General features: G+C 47.1%; 1 protein-coding gene, 1 long non-coding RNA gene and 1 pseudogene across 4 annotated transcripts; 1 reads left to right on the forward strand and 2 right to left on the reverse strand.

Moving 5' to 3' along the window:
- Positions 1 to 469: 469 nt before the first annotated feature.
- LOC127325757 (uncharacterized) lies at positions 470 to 1,282 on the reverse strand. The gene has a single exon (XM_051352580.1). The coding sequence runs from the start codon at positions 1,280 to 1,282 to the stop codon at positions 470 to 472; it is 813 nt and encodes a 270-aa protein (XP_051208540.1).
- A 3,567-nt stretch (positions 1,283 to 4,849) lies between these two features.
- Positions 4,850 to 7,495, forward strand: LOC127325752 (uncharacterized; annotated as a pseudogene).
- A 3,450-nt stretch (positions 7,496 to 10,945) lies between these two features.
- LOC139836150 (uncharacterized) lies at positions 10,946 to 14,905 on the reverse strand. 3 transcript variants are annotated; one of them, XR_011752516.1, is made up of 4 exons: positions 14,715 to 14,905; positions 14,099 to 14,215; positions 11,453 to 11,513; positions 10,946 to 11,337 (listed from the first exon to the last, which is right to left on the reverse strand). It is a non-coding gene; the product is annotated as an uncharacterized lncRNA (long non-coding RNA). The 3 variants fall into 3 exon arrangements; XR_011752514.1 differs by having other exon boundaries at positions 10,946 to 11,375; XR_011752515.1 differs by having other exon boundaries at positions 11,434 to 11,513.
- Between the last annotated feature and the right edge of the window lie 8,787 nt (positions 14,906 to 23,692).

The raw sequence follows: 23,692 nt of genomic DNA on the forward strand, positions 1-23,692 counted from the left end.
GGCCCATAGGCGACGAAAAATACCCCTTAGCGGACGATTTTGAGACGTTGTCTATCAGAACTTTTCTTGTAGTGGTAGTTAGGTTAGGGTTAGTCACCACCTAGCAAATCTTGCTAGAGTGGAACGCCTCTCTGAAACTTGGATTGGATCTGGACCTGAAGATCTCCTTCGGTTGCTAGACATTGATCGTTATGCAATCCTTCAATAAACTTCCTGCTTTACCTGCAAAAAAAACTAGTAATTGGGGAGATGATTGGGTTGCACATGACCAGCTAGAGACGCCCCATGGGCCATATAATGCTGATAATTCAATCTCCCAAATAAAATCCCCTAGACACTACCATGGTTCGGAGAAATGTGGCTCATAGGAACATAGAGTTACAAACCTAGATAAAAAAAATTCATCGCTCTAGTATCTTGGATAGTTGGAAGACTCCAACATACTAGTAGTGTGAAAAGTGGGCCCACGCTAAAATACGCCGAACTGCGTAGCAAAATGATCCACCTCGTCGCCGTCTTCCATTCCGATTTGCGACGGTGTCACCTCGCCACTCAGGCGGGTACCGTCGAAAAAGAAAACTCCACCGACCTGGCAAGCAGCCGGCATGATGTCATAGTAGAAACGCATCAAGACCCTCACCTTTTCAGTCTGCCGCAAGGTGAGGTGGACCATGGCCTGGTGTTCGTAGCCGGCTTCCCGCACCGTGAGCGTGATATAGTCGTCGTCGGACTTGTTCTCTCGGCCCACCTCGCCACGCACCGTCGGAACGACGTAGATCCTGTCCCAATCCTTCATCCCGATGCCCACCGGCGTTTGCTCGCCCGTCACACCCTCGCCACAGTACAGGAAGACTCCAGGCACCACGCCGGCGGAGGGAACCATGTCGTGGTAGAAATCCATCAGGACCTGAAGCTGGTCGGTGGTCCGCATGGTGCGGGTGAAGCTGCGTCCTGTGAAGTCCCGCAGCACGGGGGTGACGAGCTCGATCTCTGGGAAGAAGCGGATCTCGTCGCCGTCCTTCATCTGGAAGTCCGCCGGCGTTTTCGAGCCGGCACGGCTGATCTCCGGCCCGCGGTAGTTGAAAACCCCTTCGCCCTGCTTGACGGTGGGCACCATGGAATAGTAGAAGTCCATGAGGACCTGCAGTTGGTCGCTCCTCCGCATGGTGCGGGTGAGCCTGCGCCCGTCTTGGTCCGTCACAACGAGAGTAACGTACTCCTCGGGTACCGCCGGCTTCGCGTCGGTCTTCTCCGCCTTCTTCACAGACGCCGACGCCGACATGCCGCTCCGGCCAACCTAGCTTGGCTGTCTCGTCCTCAGTTTGTGTTTCTTCCTGGATCAGTGTGTGGCAATGCGCCTGCATATTTTTGCGGCTTTATACGCGCGCGTGGTCGATCGATAGCCGTCACGCGCTTTAATTCGTACGCCTGTTCAGTTTACGATACTCACGTGACCTCTGGCCTGCTTGCATTGACTCATCGTGGACGACGACGATTGCGAGCATACCAGACGGCATCCGGAACAACTTTACCCACTGGACTTCCTCACGCACAAGGATCGACTGGCAAAGTCAATTCTCTTTGATAGTCCCGGTACGACGCATGAGATCTATTCTCTCTTTTTTTGAACATGCATGAGATCTATGTATGAGTCTAATACTCGAATGCAGTTCTCGAGGTCTCCATCGAATAGCTGAGAGAAGCAGGCAGATCAGTTCGAAGAGCAATTTGCAAGAATGTAGACAAAGTGCTTGATCTGCACTTGATTTCTCTCCTTCTCTAAGCAATAGTATTGCTAAAATTTTGCTAGTTCTGGATTGCTAAAGTTTTGGTATAAGATTAGGAGAGAGAAAGTATATCAATCCATACACAATTCTGCTTTTCTAGCCTTCCTATAATTGGCGGCGAATGACGATGAACGGCATTTCAGCGAGGCACAAGTTTCCCTAAGGATGAAATTGTAATTTTACTTCTTTGTGGGGTTTCTTGTGCAAAGTTGCTTGACACGCATATTTGTCTCGTGTGGTGACCATACGTGTAATGTCTGTAAAAGGATTGTCTAATGAAATATATAGTTATTTCAAAAAACAATAATTAGAACGTGGGACCCACATGTCAGTGGGTTACACTTTATTTGCTTTCTTTTCTTCCTCCACTTTCTCTTATCCTCTTCCTTCACCCACCCTCGGCAGGTCACCGCCCCATGCACAGCCGGCCGCCCGCCGCCCGCCGCCGCGCGCATGCCCGCCACTCGCCCACCTGCCGCACATACCCTCGCCCGCCCACGCCGCATGCTCGGAAATAAATCCTATACGACCCGGGTCGCACCCTCCTGATGGCTGGACCAGTCCTACGTTTGACATCTCCATATGGCAGAGGGGATCTCAAAGAAATCCCATCTCGTGCCTGCTGCCTCTCCCCAACGGTCCTCACTTCACTGCCCCCAGCCCCCTCCCACCCCCACCCCCACCCCCACCCCCACGCCGCGGCACCACTCGATGCGTTGTTGAGTGCTGACCATCGATTTTAAGCAAAATGCGGCAAAATTGGTCTCTGCGCGCGGTAGTGTCGGTGGTGGCGAAGAGGCGAGGCAGACGACGGCATCGATGCGGGTGAGGAGCTTCACTCCTCGTCGTGAAGATCGACTATCTCGAGCTTAACACGGCGGAAACGCTGCTCGCGGAGAGCCGCCTCGAACTCGCGAACTTGGCGGACGGCGTCCGCCTCCTCCCGGCGCCAGTGAGCTCGTGCCTCCGCCTCCGTGATGGCCGCCACCTGCACGATGGCGGCGTCCTCCTTGTCGGAGCCGTGGACGTAGTCGCCCGCGGAGAACGTCGGCGACCGCACGGGGACGAGCTCCTCCTCCTCGACGGTGGGTCGCGGTGCGCGAGTGGAGCTGCCTGACGACGAGCCCTCGCCACCGTTTCCGTACCTCGTAAGCTTCCCTGGGGGCGTGAGCCCCCAGTTCGTCCACCGGCGGGCGCTCCGCTTGCACGCGCCCTCCGACACGTTCCACTTCCGGCGTTCCTCGTCACTGCAGAACACGGGGGGTCGTGGCGGTGAGTCCCTGCCGCCCAATCTCGCGCCGCGCCCTGCTACGCCACCACAGGAGGCCATCGGGTCGCGGAGCAGGGGAGAGTGGTGGCTGCTGCGAGCTGGATTGCTCGCCGGAGCAGAGGGCAGGCGGCGGCGGAGGGAGTGGAAGCGGCAGAGGGGAGTAGGGTTTGGAAACCAAACTTTCCTCCGCGACCCCTTTTAATACAGGGCGACCGCGGGCTCCGTTCTGGCCCAGTTTCGGCCTGAACCCGTATTTCCGCCAGACTTATTCGGTTTCAGCCTCTTTTAGGGGTTCCGCTAGAGATGCTCTTAGGAAGCTTCACCGAGCGGCAGTTGGCCCTCGAGCATGTGCTTTCCTACTTATATGAAGTGCCTCTTGGCTTTGCAAATATACAAAGTGGGGGTGCCAATATACCAGGCTTGTTAACTTTTTTGGTGGGGAGACCACTTATAGGTTGTAGGAGCAAGGTTTTTCAACCAAATTGCTATATTTTCGGTTTTTAACGATCCAAGCCAAATATAGGATAGGAAGGATGTTGGAGATGCTCTAAGAACTTCTCTATTTGGACACTAGTATGGTATAAAATACAAGTTTACCATTAGGTTGTTACAAAATATTCGTGAAATAAAAAGTTGTAGTTCTCAAAATGCTTTGAGAAAAAAAATCTCTGTGTATGTTTTTTTTTTCGAAGACATGCAGATGATTTTTCAAGCTTTGGTTGTCCATATTGATAATATTATATCCCAAATAAAATTTCAAAGATTTGTTTCTTGTTGCGAATCAGGAACTTCATTGATTAATCAGAGGGGTTATAATCATTGGTAAGGATATCTTCTAAGAAGGTTGGGATAAAATTTATCGATAAACACCTTTTTCTAGCTGCACATTCAAGGGTAGGGCTTGCATTCTGATAACACGAATCGATTCAATATTATGAATATCGGATCTATCAAATCAATTCATAGTTGAGAGTGAAATAGTAATAGGAAGATCTTCTATCCATACTAAGACCAAGATGGCTTTTTTTATTGGGTTAGGAATTACCTATTCTATTAAAATAATTTTCCACTTTTATTTTCTATACCTCAAACCCATGTACTTTCTTAATCTTATCCAATTCCCCTCTATGGGAGTTTATAATAATGGTATTTATTACAAGAATGGAGCTAGGAAACACACTACTTTGATGCATACTTATGGTTTACTCTTCTTTTGCGAATTTACTCAGCAATACAAAATTCGCATTACGATACATCTTTGAAACAAAATAATATTGTATTTTATACGACTTATTTCTGAGGATACCAGTACGATTTTCAAGTATCCAATTTATGTATTTATGATAATTTTGTACTAGCAATAAAAATTCAAAAGGTTTGGCTCCAACGTGCATTGAAAAGATTAAATATATATTACCGAAATACGACAACTTTTTTTAAGCGATGGTTGGAGTCATATTTACAAGATAGAGCTTGGAAAACACACTCTTTGATACATACTTAGAACTGTTTAATCAACAATAGTGAATTTGTATTGCAATATATTATTGAAATACGACAACTTAACCGAAACTGGCGTACAAGTTTAGATACTGTACATTGTATATCTTACTCTTCTTCACAGTTCGGTAAGTCATTTCATTGACACGGCATAAATAATTAGATATGTCCCGTAGAGAACACTTTGATGTAAAGTTGAATGGAAGAAAAAGGAGTGTGTCAGTCTGCCATATTTCTGAATGAGAAGAAAAAATAATCAGATGGCAGGCAACAAATTAGAGTCTCGTCGTGGATAACGGATGAGAACATCTAAATTGAATGGTTTCAGAGTTGTTAGAACCAAACTGAAACTGAATCTGTCGACATCTCGCCGGCTTTCTGCCCCGCCACCGCCCACCGGCAGATCCTGATGCCTCGCCTCCACTCCACCACGCCCGTGTCCCGCACGCTCAGCCCGGAGGACGCGCACCACCTGTTCGACGAATTGCTACGGCAGACCGCCCCGGTCTCTGAGCGCTCCCTGGATGGCTTCCTCGCCGCCCTCGCCCGTGCGCCGGACTCCGCAGCCTGTAGAGATGGGCCTGCCCTGGCCATCGCCCTCTTCAACCGTGCGCGCCGAGAAGAAGCTGGCCCGCGGGTGGCGCCTCCCTCAGACTACACCTACTGCATCCTCATGAACTGCTGTTGCCGCACAAGTCACCCAGAACTAGGACTTGCCTTCTTCGGCCTCCTCCTCCGGACAGGCCTCAAGACAAATGAGATCGTCGGCAGCACCCTCCTCAAGTGCCTCTGCTATGCAAAACGGACCGATGAGGCTGTCAACCTGCTGCTTCATCGCATGTCCGAGCTCGGCTATGTGCCTAATGCCTTCTCATACTCCATTGTCCTGAAGAGACTATGTGATGACAGGAGGAGTCAACAAGCGCTGGACCTGCTTCAGAAAGTGAGGAAAGAAGGAGGTGCCTGCTCCCTCAATGTGGTCGCATATAACACCGTCATACACGGCTTCTTTAAGGAAGGGGAAATTGGCAAGGCATGCGATCTATTCCATGAAATGGCGCAGCAAGGGATCGTGGCAGATGTGGTGACATATAGCTCGATTATTGATGCCTTGTGCAAGGCCAGAGTAATGGACAAGGCAGAGTTGTTCCTTCGGCAAATGGTTGACAACGGTGTTCAACCGGATGAAGTGACATATACTAGCATGATACATGGATATTCCAGTTTGGGCCAGTGGAAAGAGGCAAGTAAACTGTTAAGAAAAATGACAAGCCAGGGTCTCATACCAAATATTGTTACTTGGAACTCGTTCGTGGCATCCCTTTGCAAGCATGGAAGAACCAAAGAAGCTGCAGATGTTTTTGATTCCATGACCGCCAAGGGCCACAAACCTGATATCGTCATGTATGGCGCTCTGCTCCACGGGTATGCGTCTGAAGGATGCTTTGCTGACATGATTAATCTCTTTGATTCAATGGCAGACAAAGGCATTGTAGCGAACTGCCATGTTTTCAACATCTTAATTGATGCATATGCTAAACATGGAATGATGGACGAAGCTATGCTCATACTTACGCAAATGTGGGAACAAGGAGTGAGTCCAGATGTAATCACCTATTCAACTCTAATAGCTGCACTTTGTAGAATGGGCAGGCTGGCTGATGCTATGGACAAATTCAGTCAGATGATTTACATCGGGGTAGAACCAAACGCAGTTGTTTATCACTCCCTAATTCAGGGTTGTTGTACACATGGTAATTTAGGGAAAGCTAAGGAGTTGGTTTATGAAATGATGAACAGAGGTATTCCTCGACCCAACATTGTGTTCTTCAATTCAATAATTAACAGTCTATGCAAAGATGGGAGGGTTTTGATGCACAGGCTATCTTTGACTTGGTTATACACTTCGGTGAGAGACCTGACGTCATTATATTCAGTTCGCTGATTGATGGATATTGCTTAGTTGGCAAGATGGAGAAAGCAATGAGAGTGATTGATTCCATGGTATCAGTTGGCATTGAGCCTAATGTTATTACGTATAATACACTTATTGATGGCTATCTTAAAAGAGGAAGGATTGTTGATGGGTTGAGTCTGTTTAGAGAAATGTCGCATAAGAAAATTAAACCTACTACTGTTACATATAACATCATACTGGATGGGTTATTCCGTGCTGGGCAAACTGTCGCTGTAAAGAAAATGTTCAAGGAGATGATCGAAAGTGAAACAACAGTGAGCATTTCCACATACAGAATAATCCTTGGGGGACTTTGCAGAAATAATTGTGCTGAGGAAGCCATCATCCTCTTCCATAAATTATGTGCAAATAATGTGAAGTTTGATATTGCAATACTCAATACCATGATTAATGCAATGTACAAGGTTCAGAAAATAGAAGAAGCTAAAGATTTGTTTGCTGCAATACCAGCCAGTGGGTTGGTGCCTAATGCTTCTACTTATGGAGTTATGATAAATAATCTTCTAAAAGAAGGATCACTGGAAGAAGCTGACAGTATGTTCTCATCAATGGAGAAGAGTGGCTGTGCTCCCAGCTCTCGTCTTGTAAATGATATCATCAGAACATTATTGGAGAAGGGGGAAATAGTCAAGGCTGGAAATTATATGTCTAAAGTTGATGGGAAGAGCATCTCACTTGAAGCTTCAACTACTTCATTGCTATTGTCTCTCTTTTCGGGGAAAGGGAAATATCGGGAACAAATAAATTTGCTCCCAGCCAAGTACCAATTTTTTGATGGAGTCAGTTTTGTTGCATAGGACTTGGCTGATAAGCCTTGGTGTGGTTCAGAGCTCCCTCTCAATGATGTGAACATGTATTCTCTTCTGTGGGCACACCAGGATCGAACTGGTTGATGGTGCCACCATGGTGTTTTGATCCCAAAAGTATTGTTTATCTTAGGTGTAGAGTGGAGGGTTGTGGCAGAATTTCTTTCATGAGGGTCAGTGTTGCTGCAGTATCTTGCGGTGATCGTTAACACTACTGTATGCATATCATGTTCAAGTTTTTGTTGCGCACGTCTTCCCTTGCAACTTTATATATGGATCTATTAACTCCCTCTTGATGAGATAGTAAGATGTTTTACTAAAATAAATCCCTCTTCTATTGACTTATTCTTATCCGGCACTAAGCCTCTGATTTGACATGTGCGACATGCTTCCTGGCTGGGCCTGGTGGCTGTGGTTAGTATCGAGGTAGATTATGATAATCATGTTTGGCCAGGGTATTTTTAGATGATGTCTGCTTGGTTAACTTCTACTAAATCAAGTTATAAATGCAACTAGCAGGAGATGGCGCGGCGGCACGCCGCGTCCGTACTATGATACTGTGGTAACAACCTTTTTTCTCACATCGTGGTAACAATGTTAAGGGCATAAGAGTTCATGAACTGTGTTGATCGGTCAATTATTCTCATTCTTTTACAATGCCGGTAGGATATTAAAAGGGTAGACAAAGAGTAAGCAATACCTTTTGTTCATGAGCCATTTAAGATTGGCTGCTTGGGCTTGTTCAAAGTAGAAGTAGCTAGGTGTATTGGCTGCATGTAGGGGCTTCAAATCTCGGCTAGATAGAATATTGTTGCTTCTTGCTTCTATGGTCGGAGTTGGAGGCAGCGGAAAAGAATATTGTTCCCTTGAATAAGGCCGTGGCTCATGGCCACCGCTCGTTCTGGAGTCAAGGTGTTGAGGGTTTCTTCTGGCCGACCACGGTGGCGAAGGAAAGAAGCAAATTGGTGCGTCGATTTGTGCATCTAGGAGATATAATAATGCAGTGGCCATGACTGCCAGTGTCTTCTGTGACCTCCCAAAGCTTCTGGCGGGAATACAACTGTTTCTTGTCATCCCCGGCAGTGTCAAGACAGCCCGCGATGGAGGCTAGCATCAGGTGGAGAGGACCTAGGGCTTAATCGCGTTTCTTTTCTATGTTTCAAGGTCCTTAGTGAAAGTTTGTAGGACTGCGATGTAATTTCTCTTTTATTCGAGGTCCTGCTTGTAAAATATACCCACCTCAAAGAATACAACTATCCAGGTCCTTCGAGACCCCTGCCCCTGTTAAAAAAATGAATCTGCTAATAATACATGATTCTGCCAGAGAAGATAAACAAGGGGGCAGCTGGGACATACACAGATCAGGCTTGTGCCTGGGAATATAAGTGCGCACTGATCAGAAATATAACATGGTTCAGAAGGTAGTTGGACACAGAAATATAAGTGCATACTGACCATAGATACAATATGGTTGCAAGGTAGTTCGACACAGCAGTATAGAGTCTTCTGCAACTCAGAAGTTTCACATATAAATAGAATGCATGTTATAACATAGATCACCGTGGTAGCAAGAAAAGGTCGGCCCTGGTCTAATGCCAAGAGGCAACTGCACTCAATGCGGCCCCGGATCACAGCCAGTACTTCCGAAGATGGCCACCTCCATTGAAGAATCCACGGTATAGGCGAAGAACAGGGAATCACCGTTTGCAATGTCGTTGTCCTCGCCGAGCTCATCCTATCTACCCTTCCTCCACACCACCAACCTAACACACCATGTGTTCCCAAACGTGATGATTTTCAACAGGAAATTGCCGATCATGTGCTGACAGAACACCTTCAGAATTTTGAGCGAGCCACAAGGGTTGCCGCTTGAAGCGAGGACAGAACTTGGCCTCTGGCAGGAACCCAACCAGCAGGTTCTGGCCTCGCTTCGCTGTACCTGGCCTACTTCCTTGAGATTCCTGCACGGGCCTGCTCTTCTTGCCTCTTGCGCTCAACTCAGCAGCCAGTCGTTTCCCAATGGAGCTATTCAATGGTGGAAAACCAGGAGGGACTCCGATTGCGCTCTGCCTTCCCGCCTTTTTTGGTGGAGGCGGCATCACTGGAGATCTTTTCTCCACCCTGATCTCCTTCTGGTGTGCCTGCAGGAGTACAATTAGGTTATAGAGATCAGTAGAACAGGTGTTGTATCATAGGAAGAGGAGAATAAGGGGAGTGACAGCAGGTACATACAGGGTGCAGTCAACCTCGAGTTACATCTGTCGTTTTCGTCGCCATGATCGAAGCGTTGAGAGTTTAGTATACATGATTCTATTAAACTATATTGAACATACAACTTCTATAAACGTCTGCTAATTTCATAGATTTTTCTATTAAACTTTTGCTTATGCACCACTACTTGGACTTTGTACACTGCTCTGAAACTTAAACATAATTTATCATGAGTTTTTACCATTTCGTTGGAACTGATGAAGTGTTTATGCCGGATACAGATGACACAACACATGCATAACAACTATGGATGAAAAAAAAATACCAAAAGGTTCATTGGCAAAGGGTAAACATGTATGTAATACTATTAGAAGTTTACTGGGTTAGTAAAAAGGTATCTTACATTACATGATCTATTCATGGTCAGATCAGTTTTTTTCTTGATCGGCTCAGAATTGCATCTCCAAAGGATGGTGCGGCAGATATAGGACAACGTTTTATCTTCTCTGATAATTATGGAGAGGACCTGCAATGCACAATAACTTATCAAGTTTATATCAAGACTGCTATTATTCCTGGAGAACCATTCAACAAGACACAGGGATTTAGGCTGGGATCAATTTTGACATTTCAATGGAACATTATTGCATAAAAGATTTTACCGGAGAAATTAAAACCATAGTGAACGTCAGAGCATCTCCACTCGTCTCCCCGAAAAGCCCCCCAGTTTTTTACATCCGGACGGCGAAAAACGACTCAGTCGCGCCCCCAGGTTCTCATTTTCGTCCGGAAAACGGCCTAATTTCGTCCGGACTCCCCGGACCATCCTCGGTTTCCCGGGTATCTCTCGGGGACTCCGGATGGAGCAAAACCAACCGTCCACGCCCACGTGTCTCCTCTTTCGTCCGGACTCCCCGGGCCATCCTCTTTTTCCCCGAGAAACGCCGCTTGGAGAGCACACGACTGGAAATATACTGCCTCCCATGCCAAAAATTGATCCAATCCGGACGAAAATTTCGCCGGATTTGGACGTGGGGAGCGCCAACGAGTGGGGATGCTCTCATGCATATATTCCTGGTAGCGAGATTTATAGCCTTGTAATGTGCCATGACAATACAATTGAGAAGTTTGGTAGGTTCATGGCAAATAAGGTCAAGCAATATAAAAATAAGTGACTTTCGAGCCCTACTCGTGGGAGTTGCTTTATCCATCGTTGCTATTGGCATCTTGGCGTTAAACAATTCGTTTATATAAACATGTTTTTTCCGCTACGCTATTCGTAGATTAAGAAAATAATAACTACGCCTCTTCTTTCACCCATCAAGTCTTATTATGGTCTGGAAGTGGTGCACTCTGTGATGCCTGGGACACAACAATCAGACGAACCAAAGCGAACAGAGAGGTAGCACAGGAGCGCCCTTATTTAGTCATGAGCTGAAGAACAATACAAATATTCTACTGCAAGCTAATATAGTGAGGTGGAGCTGTGCTGCAAACCAGAGGATGGGCATCTACAGTTCTTACATCGGATGAATGGAGATCTGTGTATGATTAGCAAAAAAGTTAAAACACTCAGTGATTAAGTTCTACTGAACCTGAGTAAGTGTGTGAGCCATAATATTCTGATACAACCATGATTCAAGAAAGAGAAATGAAGTAGGAAGGAGCGGATTGCATTTTGATATCCCTCCTTGGAACTTGTCATTCCTCAGCAGGCTCAGCTTGAATATGATCGTGCATGCATGCACCGGGCTGCGCATCTCTCGATCCAACCTCGCTTAGTAGCTGAACCAAAGAGACAAATGAGTAGTATGTGTTGGGCTCTGAAAAACACCAAAACCCGCCTATTCAAACTAAGAAATGGGGCAATAGTTGGCTCACTTTGATAACAGTACATTACCATATAGGGCCTGTCCTCTCTATTGCTTCATTTCCGTCCAATATCCATGGACTCTCTGCAACTGATAAAAGAAAGATAACCAGTGTACGTCAACAACTATAGATGGCAATGAGTATAGAAGGCAGTGAGACTTTCTGTACGTAAAAGCTAAGATTTTTTACACCCTAGGAGCACACAAACTCATGGTCTGAAATAACAGCAAGCACTACCCTCTGGTTCAACACTCTCATTATCCATGGTTCTGCTCTCTCTCATCTCCTTTTGAGATTTTCTAACACCTACCTTCTTCAAAAACAACCATCGTATTTGTTGTAGACTTTTCATAAGCTTACCTTTTTTTGTGTGTGCATATCCCACCTTGTTTGTGTTTTGTCTCCAGTACTTTGGTTAAATCTTTGCTCCCACAACCGGCAGCCTAGAATTCCCAAGCTATGACTAACTAAAATACCAAGACACTGATGGAACAGAGGAAAATCGGCCAATCTTAAGGTCTAGTTAATCTCAAATTACTTCATGTGGAGCTCATCCATATCCCTTATGTATATCATCACTTATTAAGATGTAAAATTTTCAAGTACTGTCAATTGAAATGTAGATATGATTTTAAATGGCCAGAATGTACTGAGTATTTAAATGCTGACAACACATGGTGATAACAGCAGTGCCTAAATTTTTTGTCAACTGGTTGCAACATCCTAGAAAGCTAACTTATTGCAAAAGATATGTATGCATCATCGACTCAGCCCAATTAATCTACTTTCTGTGAGTGCATATATCTCAACTTGTATATGTTCTCTAAATGCGAAGGAAAAGAGGGAACTACAATAGGATTTAGAATGTTCTCATGTTTAAGTAACTGTGAAAACCATTCGAACATATATAGCTTATTTGTAGAGGCAATTCAAGGAAATGTGATGGAATGAACATTGTATGCCTAATAATTAATAATTGGTCAATCCATTTATCAAAGATTCACCACAACGCTTGTAGACTTTATATAGAAAAATCTTGCAATCTATATAAAAAGAACTTGTACACCTAATAAGTAATAATTTCCCAATCTATTTATCAAAGATTCACCATAAAGCCTCTAGACTTCATATCAAAAAATCTTGCAGTACATAAAAAGTCAACAATAGATATTCACGTGTCTTATTGATATAATTGGCATGTAATATTAACCAATGTCTTATCCGATTTGCAATCTGAACTCTGAAGCAAGGATACAATATGCTGTAGATCATGTAGACACTTTGGAAAAGCATCTAACTCTAGTTTTCTATTGTAAGGAAACAAAAAAAGAAAATAAAGATTCTGAATAAAACAATCTCCGTCCCATTCCCTACATCATGTGATATACGTAGCTCAGTAGGTATAAATACACATACGAAAGATGATGCTTATGTACTGTTAAGTTCTAACCCGTCAATTACGTTGCAGATAGAAGAAAATATTTACTTCTTATCACCGTGCATACTCGCAGCTATGCCCAACCAATCTGAATGAAACCAGCCAATGAATTCAAACCTAAAGCCAATCAACATCATCCTTACATGTCTGAATCATGGGAAAAAGCAGTGCGGATCGGTTGCAATTACAGAAACTAAGAACAATGTATGGTCAGAAATTTTAAACACAAAAATGGTTGCTAAGTTAATCAATTTTTCATTTGCCCACCAAAAAACCTTGCCACTCACTTCGATTTTTCTATTAAGCTGCTGGCCAAAGATGAGCTGATGGAGGGGAGAATGTTTGGTTTTCTCAGGTGTTCTCTTCTCCTTTGTCATCCACTATCGTAAATAGACTCAAATAACATTATGTGCAGCTACATCAATATGGGATTGTCACCTCTGTAATCTCCATCCAAAGCCGAAGACCATAATATGCGCAGTATTGATAAGTGAATATACATTTATATGGATGGAAAGCCTAAGAGAGCATCTAACTTGTTAACAGATATTGATGCATCGACAAAAAATGTCTCAAAGGAAAAAGTAGCATATAAAAAACTCATGGTAATATATCCATGAGAGTATCCATGGAAGTAAGTAGCAATCAATGTTAGATTCCACAGTTAAGACTAAGGTGCGGATCGGTTGCAATTACAGAAACTAAGAACAATGTATGGTCAGAAATTTTAAACACAAAAATGGTTGCTAAGTTAATCAATTTTTCATTTGCCCACCAAAAAACCTTGCCACTCACTTCGATTTTTTCTATTAAGCTGCTGGCCAAAGATGAGCTGATGGAGGAGAATGTTTGGTTTTCTCAGGTGTTCTCTTCTCCTTTCTCATCCACTATCGTAAATAGACTCAAATAACATTATGTGCAGCTACATCAATATGGGATTGTCACCTCTGTAATCTCCATCCAAAGCCGAAGACCATAATATGCGCAGTATTGATAAGTGAATATACATTTATATGGATGGAAAGCCTAAGAGAGCATCTAACTTGTTAACAGATATTGATGCATCGACAAAAAATGTCTCAAAGGAAAAAAGTAGCATATAAAAAACTCATGGTAATATATCCATGAGAGTATCCATGGAAGTAAGTAGCAATCAATGTTAGATTCCACAGTTAAGACTAAGTGACACAGTATTTTCAGAAACACAAAAGGAACTATGCATTGTGAGGTTCACACCTTTTTATTTGTGTGTGCTCCTTGTCCACCTGCGAGCGTACACCGCAAGAAGAGTGCTTCAGTACACCGTCAAGGAGGTACGCCTGGCATTGCGACCCTCTGTCCCCCCTCGTCGCTCTTGACACCAACAGTTCACCAAAAGCTCATATCAGCCTAGCTTGGTGATAATAAGGCTCTCATGCAAATGATTTTGTGGTAACACAAATGACGCATAAATTATCTACAATACTCTGCCCCAGAAATGCTAAGTCAAAGAAGACGCAAGAATCGACTCATACACCTTAAATCATAAATTTAGACAGGCCAAAGAACATATGACCCAGAAAGAGAAACACACTATGTGATCATTTTAGGCATGTTTTCAAAGATATCAGTATTAACAACCGGCTTTTAATAATCTTGAAATTTGCACTGACTTATTAACAACATAATTTTAATCTTCAACTTTCACTAACTACTCATATCAGGAGAAGTATGTATGGAGAATTAGCAAACTCGTGTGGTAGGAAGAATCAACACAAAGCAAGGAAACTAATACATGTAACAAAATTACTGAATGCATATGTTGTATAAGAGAACATAAGCAGGAGAAGGCAGAGACACATGAGAATGGTACCTTTTTGATCGGCTAGCGGAGCCGTGGATGGATGACAGCGAGGGTGCTCTCCTCATCAAAGGACATGAAGTACGTGTGCCTTTTGATGGCAGCGGCTCAGAAAGAGTGCACAAGAGAGAGGTGTGGTCGAGAAAATACTTGTGCTCCTCTGACGGCTGCTATGTTCCCTCATCTCCCTCGGTCAAAGCGTCGAAGCGCTGCCGCCACTATGGCTCTTCCTGCTGCCTGCATCACCGGTGAGCACATGGTCATGTCGACCACTCCGTCACGGCCGTCAACCCCACGCCACTCCTCTTCGCCGACCTGACTCCATCTTCCGCTACCGCTTGCTGCGGAAGCCACTGCTAGCCACTGCAGCTGCCGCTCCCCATGAAGAAGTAACTGGCCGCCGGAAAGCCAAGGAGACATCGGCCCCCGGGCATCAGAGGAAGCTCTAGCCGTCGGGGAGCCAAGGACGCGCCAGACGCCGCGCATCAGAGGAGACGCCGGGTGTCGCGGACGCGCTGGCCGCCGCACGGACGCCCATCGGCCGGGGAGCCGAGAAGGCGCCAACCGCCGCGGACGCGCCGGCCTGCAGGGAGCCGAGGGCGCATGCCGCTGGAGGGCCGAGGACGCGCCGGCCACAGCGGGTCCGAGGAGTCACCGGCCGTCGCAGAGCCGAGGAGGCGCCGGCCGCCGCACATCGGAGGACGCGCGCCGGCGGCGGGGAGCCGAGGAGGCGCCGGCCGCCGCACATCGGAGGACGCGCCGGCGGCGGGGAGCCGAGGAGGCGCCGGCCGCCGCGGACGCGCTGGCCGCCGCACATCGGAGGACGCGCCGGCGGCGCGGGAGCCGAGGAGGCACCGGCCGTCGGGAGGCGGAGAGGGCGCATGCCACCGTGGAGCCGAGGATGCACCGGCCGCGGCTGCTGCTCCGTGTGTGTGCCTCTGTATCCTCGCCGCCGGACACTAATGGAATGTGAGAGAGAGATTAGGTGGAGAATAGCAGTTGGGGAAAGAAAAGACCGAAGGAGACTCTTCCAGGAATACACGACGCTGGCGAACCGACTAAATTTGGTCAAAGCGGTGCACAGTTTCAGCTAAAGTCACCCAGCTAACAAACAAATACATCCCGGGAGCAGGAAGATAGAAATCGTAGGGGGCACCGAAATCACACACCAGAACAAATCAGCGAAAAGCAGACTATCAAATGAAGTACGTGTCACCATGAGGTTAATTCAGAAAGAAGCCCAAAATTATGGGAAAAAAGATGTTGGTTGCCCTATAATATAGTAGTTATTGTCTCTGGTATATAATAGGATAACATGAAAGGTGCAAGGTTACAATGGTGCAACTGCAGGTTGAAACTGCAATGAAATTTGGAAATCTATGTGAAAATCTTGGTCGGCCGGTCAAATATATGTACCTTTCCGTGTATACAGGTCTAAAGTTTCTCCATTTGCTCCTCTGTTTAGTGGCTATAACAGCTTGACTATCAGGTTCGTGTCAACACAAAAGTTTTGTTCAAATCTTCTTTGTATAACTACAGCTTGAAAGAAACAGATATCACTTCTGTCTTGGTTTTGGTTCTGTTTAATGCAGTTATGATAATGTCCGAGTTGCAATTCTGCTTCTTCTGTGCATATTTCTCTTTATTTTTTGATAAATCCAGTGCATATTCTTTTCTATTTTACCTTACATATTCTAGTTCATGATGTTCAATCTTCTTTTCTGAGATATCATGTCCTATCTCTTGTACAAAGAATATATGTTTTTTTTACATCTTGTTCTTTGTACTTCAATCGTTCATGCATCCTTATAGCATGAATACCAGACTCCCCTTCTGGTTTTCATTTGCTATGCTCAGTCCGTGAAGCATTGGCCATTTCTACAGTTGTTTTCTTTGTACCTCCCTATACTAAAGTTACCAAAAAAAAATTGTAATGGTCGCTTCCTCTGTTTGAAAATACAAAATATTAGGGCGCTCAGATAACTCTCATCAGCTCGAAGCTTCTTCTTAAATACCCATTTACATCCTACAGGTTTGCACCCATAAGGACGCTCAGATAACTCCCACGTTCCATTAGCCAAGATGGAATCCATCTCGCTTTGAACCGCTTCCTTCCAGTAGTCTGCATCAGGAGATGCGAGAGCTTCTGAAATGGTAGTGGGAGTATCATCCACAAGATACACAATGAAATCATTACCAAAAGACTTTGCAGTCCTTTGTCTCTTACTCCTTGTGGGAGCTTCATTGTTATCTTCATCAGAATCTGAACTCTCATCATCAGATTCCTCATCAGACTCCATAGGAGTTTCATGTATTGGATCAGATTCCCAACTAGACATGCCATGCATATCTCTCATAGGAAATATATCCTCAAAGAATGTAGCATCTCTTGATTCAAAGATGGTGCCAACATTCATGTCGTCCACTCCAGATTTTACCACAAGAAATCTATAAGCAATGCTATGGGCAGCATAGCCAAGAAAGACACAGTCCACGGTTTTTGGTCCAAGCTTTCGCTTTTTGGTGATTGGCAAATTCACTTTAGCCAAACAGCCCCAAGTTCGTAGGTAGGAGAGTGTTGGTCTTTTCTTTTCCCATTCCTCATAAGGGGTAATCTCTTTATTCTTGGTTGGAACACGGTTTAGGACATGACACGAAGTCAATATAGCCTCCCCCCACCATTCTTTGGATAAACCCGAAACATCTAACATGGCGTTAACCAAATCTGTTAGAGTGTGGTTCTTCCTTTCCGCAATCCCATTGGATTGTGGGGAATTGGGAGGCGTCCTCTCATGGATTATACCATGTTCCGCACAGAATAAATTGAACTCATTAGAAAAGTACTCTCCACCACGATCGGACCGAACCCTTTTTATCTTTCTTTCAAGTTGATTCTCAACTTCAGCCTTATAGATTTTAAAGAAATCAAGAGCCTCATATTTAGTTTTGAGGAGATACTGTTGCGGTCAAAAACCCACCGGCGAGCAGCGACGGGCAACACAGTAGAGCCGGGAACAACTTAGGGCTGCGGCTGGCCCTGGTCCCTCCGAGCGACGGCCCGCAAAGAACTCCGGCACGCACGTCCGATGCTGGTGCAAGGGCGTGCCACCTGACCTATACCTGGTCAGGAAGGTGATGGAGATGCCTCGCTTAGTTTCCTGCATGGCATACACGTAAACATTAAATACGAGCCTCGATCGGCTCTCAGGTTGTCCTGTGAATCGGCTCAAGGAGCCGATCCACCCATGATTCGTACGAGGTGCACGAATATATGGTGGTCCTGCTTGATCAAGATAAAGCTAAAACGATCTACGACGATCTGGGGTTTTCACCGTATAATCGGATCATCCTACTCACGATTGGGCCTCGCGGCCACGTACGGTGATCGTAAGCCGATCCTAGACAAGGCCTAAAAACCAACACGAGGTTGATCCCCGGAACATCCTGTCTAGGACTAGCAAACGACACCCTACGCGCCGCTGGATCCTCCAACCCTTTGTAAGGCCTAACTATTGCAGATATTAAACTAATCCTTGAAGAACAAGGAGCAACCGTAACGGATCGGATCTACTAAATAATGATCAAGCGGGGTGCCGCCCCTACACCTAAGATAGGTGTAAGGGCGGCTAGATGCATAAGGGTTGCACTACGACAGCATATGATACGAAGAACAATGCTAACCCTAACACATCTAAGATAACTACGTTGCTCGCCATCAAAAAGGCTTCATTACGAGCAACGCGTGAACAACGAAATAAGCTTGTGCTGCCTAGATCGCAAGATGCGATCTAGGCAGCATGATGCTTACCGGTAGAAACCCTCGAGACGAAGGAGTTGGCGATGCGCCGAGATTGATTTGGGGTGAACGTTGGTTGTTGTCTCTTTCATAAACCCTAGATACATATTTATAGTCCAGGGGACTTTCTAACGTGGGAATAATCCCAACCGTGCACGAGGCAAACTCTAACTAACCGACACGTAATCTACTATGTTACAGATACAAGGGCAAACTAGCCCAAACTTTGCATATAAGGCCGATTCACGTATTTCTTCCGTATATAATCTTCAAGCCCATCTTGATCGCGGCCCACCTCTGACTCGGTCAAATTCTGGTGATAACACATGCCCCCCTGGTTTTGGAATTGATAATTCCAAAATCACTCTGCTCTTCCTTCGTCGGGTCATGTCGTGGCAGAACCGTCGCAGTATCCTTCATCATGATGCCTTGCCTTCTCAACTTCTCCGCGTGACCTGGCAGTTTTTTTTTTAGGCACCACTTCTTCGGAAACTGCTGTGGCATTGAATTCCCACTATATCCCCTTTTATTTAACCGCTCCGAACAGTTTGCTTCCGCATCTCCTTCGCATTAGCACTCCAAAAGCCCTTCTGCGCCACCATGTCTTCTTCCTCCTCTGCTTCATCGGATCTTTCCACCCAGTCCTCCTCGTCCCGCGAGCCGACGCAGGAGCCGAACCAGGAGGAGGTTCATGCGGCGAACACCCATCGCGCCATCGAGGCCGGGGAGGAGTCTAGTCATGACTTCTCCATCTGGTCTGAGGACGACAAGTCCCTGACCGACGGGGAAAGCGACCTCCGCTTCCTCGCCGACGGGGAAACGGAGGAGGAGAGCGATGACGATCGCTTCTCCTGCGACGACTTCACCTCTCCCGAGGAGGAGGAGGAGGAGAAGGAGGAGGAGGAGGAGGAGGACGACACCCCCTCCGACGAGCCGCCGGCCAAGCGCTTCTGCCCCTGGCCGGGGAACTTCAGCGACTTCGACAGCGACGATGACGACGCTGACGAGGAGGACGAGGACAATGAGGGCCCGGTCGGCGGCCGCTGGAGCAGCGACGACGAGCCCGCCGGGAGTAGCGCCGACAGCGGCGACGACGGCGACGACGAGGGCAGCGACGGCCCGTAGATAGGACCTTTAGCATAGGATCAGTAGTAGTAGATGGGGCAATGTATCCCCTAGTACTTCCTTTTGAGAGCAATCAGCTCTTTATGTAAGAAATCTTGCCTATCAATGAAGAACTTCTCCCAATTTGATTTTGCCGATTTCCTTTGAGCTTAATTTAGCCTATTTCCCCTCATACTGATTTTGCCGATTTGTCCCCTTAGCCAATGCTTAATGAGCCGATAGCAACGCACCGGTCCTTTATGATCCATCCTTCAATTCTTCAACTGATGACCTTGAGATCTGGTGGATAATTTAGAGTCTTGAAGAGAGCCTTCGAATTCTTCCAACCAGGCCCAATGGTCTTCTTCGAGCACTCATCATTTTGTGAAGAAGGTTGCGACGAAGGATCAGCCGATGGTACCCCAATTGGCTCCTCAACAGAGCATCTACCAGGCCTGCTGCCCCCCGAGCCTTACTCAAGGCGAGAATATCGGTGAGGATGCACCAAAGCCGATCACCTTTCTTCCCTCGAAAGCCGATATATTTCTTCTGACAGCCTTGCTGAACTGGCACAAAGGGTTGAAAATCCTCGACGAGAAGGTTCAGGCACCAGAATCGGCTCAAGGCAGCTGAGGAAGCTCTCATTGTTTTACTCCCTCGAGGAAGCAGAAGGCCCCACAGCTGAACTGGACTTGGTGAGGATCCGCGCTTTGAACACATAGCCAGTAGATCCTGCGTAGTTATACTAGAGTTGATGGCTGTGCATCGGCTTTGTACTCATTATGAGAATTTTTTTTTACTGGCCGATGTTTTCTATCGGCCCCCAATATTTTACTGCACACATGTTCATCTGCACATGTTCATCTGATTAGGTGCCCCCCGAGCCGAATCTGCCAGGTGACTGCAGATATCGGCTTTGTAGTTAGCCAAGGCACTGTATTTGCACGTCGGCTCCGTTAGGATTCATGTTGACTCTCATCCGCCGACGTAACCGCTGCCCAGTAGATCGATGCTGAACACAAGCAGAACATGTGGTGAAGATAATTTTGGCCGATTGCTGGAACCGGCCTCTATATTGATCGAAGCGCTCAATGAAGGTTTTGTAATTTTCCTTCATAGATCTTTGGGGCCGATCCCAAGGATCAGCCTCGCCACGTTTGCTCATTGGTTTGCTCCAGCTACATGGTCAGGCCGGTGGATAAGACCAGCCTAACCCTGCCCTTCGTCACGTCGATGCGCTCGCAGTCGTCCAAATTGATACCTGAGAGTGGCTCTTGGCCTGCTGTTTCCCAAGCATTCGTGCCAGCCGTTGAAATCTCGGCTGAATCATCGGCCTGGACGACCTCTACCTCATCTCCATCCCACTGTATTACGCATTGGTGCATCGTGGAGGGAATGCAGCAGTTGGCGTGGATCCAATCTCTTCCTAGCAGAACAGCATAGGTGCTCTTGCTATCGACGATGAAGAACGTCGTAGGGATAGTTTTCCTTCCTACGGTCAGATCCACGTTCAGAACACCTTGTGCGTCAGACGCTTGGCCGTTGAAATCGCTCAATGTCACGTTGGTCTTGATCAGATCCGAGCTAGAACGTCCCAACCGACGTAACATAGAGTATGGCATAATGTTGACTGCCGCTCCGGTGTCCACCAGCATCTTATTGACAGGCCTCCCATCGATATAACCTCGCAAGTACAAGGCCTTCAAATGTCTGTAGCTTCTTTCTCGTGGCTTCTCAAAGATAACCGGCCGTGGGCCGCAGTCAAGTTGTGCCACAGGTGCCTCGTCTAATCCTGGAGCACTGAACTCTGAAGGAAGGATGAACACCATGTTTGTGCCAGCCGATGTTTCATCATCGGCTTTCCTTTGCTTGGGGCGCCACTCCATTTTTTGTGGTCGACCCTCTTCATCCAGGGTTCGCTGAATTTTCGCAGCCAGATCAGGCCGCGCTTTCCTTAGCGTGTGCAGGTATAACCTTTCGGCTTCCTCTAAGCCACGCAGTCGCTGAACCCTACGCTTCTGGGAGCGGCTGAGTCCATCAGGGCACCACCTTGGCCGGTGATACCTGTCTTCTTCTTCTTCATTGTCTTCCAAATCCTCGAGATCTTCTACTCGAGGGGACTCAACGTGTTTGTCTCGAGGCGGGAGAGGCCCTAAGCGTTGGAACACGGACACGTTAGCTGCCTCCTTCTTCTTCTGGTTGCATTCTGGGCAATTGCCGATTGTAGGCAATCGGCTCATTCCTGAATCCCAGCAGTGTCTGAAGAAAGGACAGTCCCAGTGCCTATCCTCGTCGTCTCGCTCCCTGGACTTTTTCTTTGCATAGCGCTTGTACTCCTCCTCATCGCGATCATGCCGACGATGTCTTCTGGCTTCTCTATCCAGACGGTCTCTTTCATCATCATCGTCGCTGGATCGCCGGCGTTGGCTATACTGGCTCACATACTTGTTGAGGAGGTGATCAGAGAGAGGTCGCTGATATCTTACATTCCTTACTTCTCCCTCTGTGATGTAGCGCTTGCCATCGTGACGGAGCCGATCGCGTGGAGCGGCCTCCTCTGTGTCCTTGCTACGAGAGCAGCTGCCCTCGTCACCATCCTTGCCAGCGTGGTGTCCAGGTCCTACCATGTTGATGCTGAACGAGGATCCTGGCTGGCAACCTTCAGGGTAAGTGCACCCCACCATGTTTACGGCGGGAAAGGGGTGGGTGTCGACCTTCATGGCGTACTGGTTGAAAATCAGACGTCCTTGTTCTATCGCCATTTGGATCTGCTGACGCCACACCCTGCAGTCGTTGGTGGCATGGGAGAACGAGTTATGCCATTTGCAGTATGGCTTTCCGTTCAGCTCCTGTACCGTGGGGATTTTGAGGCCTTCGGGTAACTTCAACTGCTTCTCCTTGAGTAGGAGGTCGAAGATTTGCTCAGTTTTAGTCAGGTCAAAAGCAATCCCTACGGCGGACCTGGTGGCTTAACCCATTTGCGGGACACGGGGTTCCCCCGAGTCCATTCAGCCAATGCTACTTCTTGATCTCCTTGAGCCTTCATCTTCATCTGCCTCGACCAGGACTACTGCACGCTTGAATTTGTCCTGGTACAAGTCCGGGTGGCGCTGTTCATATGCCGACAGTTTCTGAACCATGTGCGCCAGTGAAGGGTAGTCTGCTTGGGAGGCCATGTCCTTGATTTGTGATGCAAGGCCCGCCACTGCCAACTCGACTGCTTCCTTTTCAGTTACACGAGCCAAATAACATCGGTTCCTAAGATTCCTGAAGCGCTGGATGTATTCTGCCACAGTTTCTCCACGCTTCTGACGTATTTGTGCTAGATCGGCAAGGCCAGACTCGGAAGCTTCTGAGTGAAACTGCATGTGGAACTGTTCTTCCAACTGCTTCCAAGTCCGGATCGAGTCCGGTGGCAACGAAGTGTACCACCCGAAAGCCGATCCCGTGAGGGACTGTGCGAAGAACCTCACGCGTAGTGGATCCGACACTGAGGCCGTTCCTAGCTGTGCCAAATATCGGCTCACATGCTCGATGGAGCTGGAACCATTTGATCCACTGAATTTGGAGAAATCAGGGAGCCGATATTTGGGTGGTAGCGGGATCAACTCGTACTCGTCGGGGTACGGCTTGGAATAGCCGATTGCCCTCCTTTTCGGCACCATGCCGAACTGGTCTCTCAGTATGGTACTGATTTGATCCGCGGTGCTAGCTGCAGGAGTCGAACTCTGAAGATTCGCCGGGGTGGCGTACTTAGCCAGCCATGCTTGCTTTTCCAGCTCTGAGCCAACTGCAGGAGCTGAGCTCTGGAGGTTCGTCGGAGTGGCATACTTAGCTAGCCACGTCTGCTTCTCAAGATCTGTTGCTGACGTTCCTCCTGCTTTCCCAGAAGATCTGTTGTTGACGAATGCCGGTGAAGTCGGCACTTCTGGTGCTGCCAACGCGAATGGAAGCGGTGGACGGGACTGGAGTGGCATCTCTCCTTGGTATGTCCCGAGAGCTGGTCCTGACGGAGAATGCGGTGCCTCATGATCTCTGGATCACCGGAGAGCGACACGCTCCAAAGTGTTCACCAGGTTCTCAGAGTGGC

The sequence above is a fragment of the Lolium perenne genome, chromosome 1 (assembly GCF_019359855.2).
Source record: "Lolium perenne isolate Kyuss_39 chromosome 1, Kyuss_2.0, whole genome shotgun sequence".
NCBI lineage: Eukaryota > Viridiplantae > Streptophyta > Magnoliopsida > Poales > Poaceae > Lolium > Lolium perenne.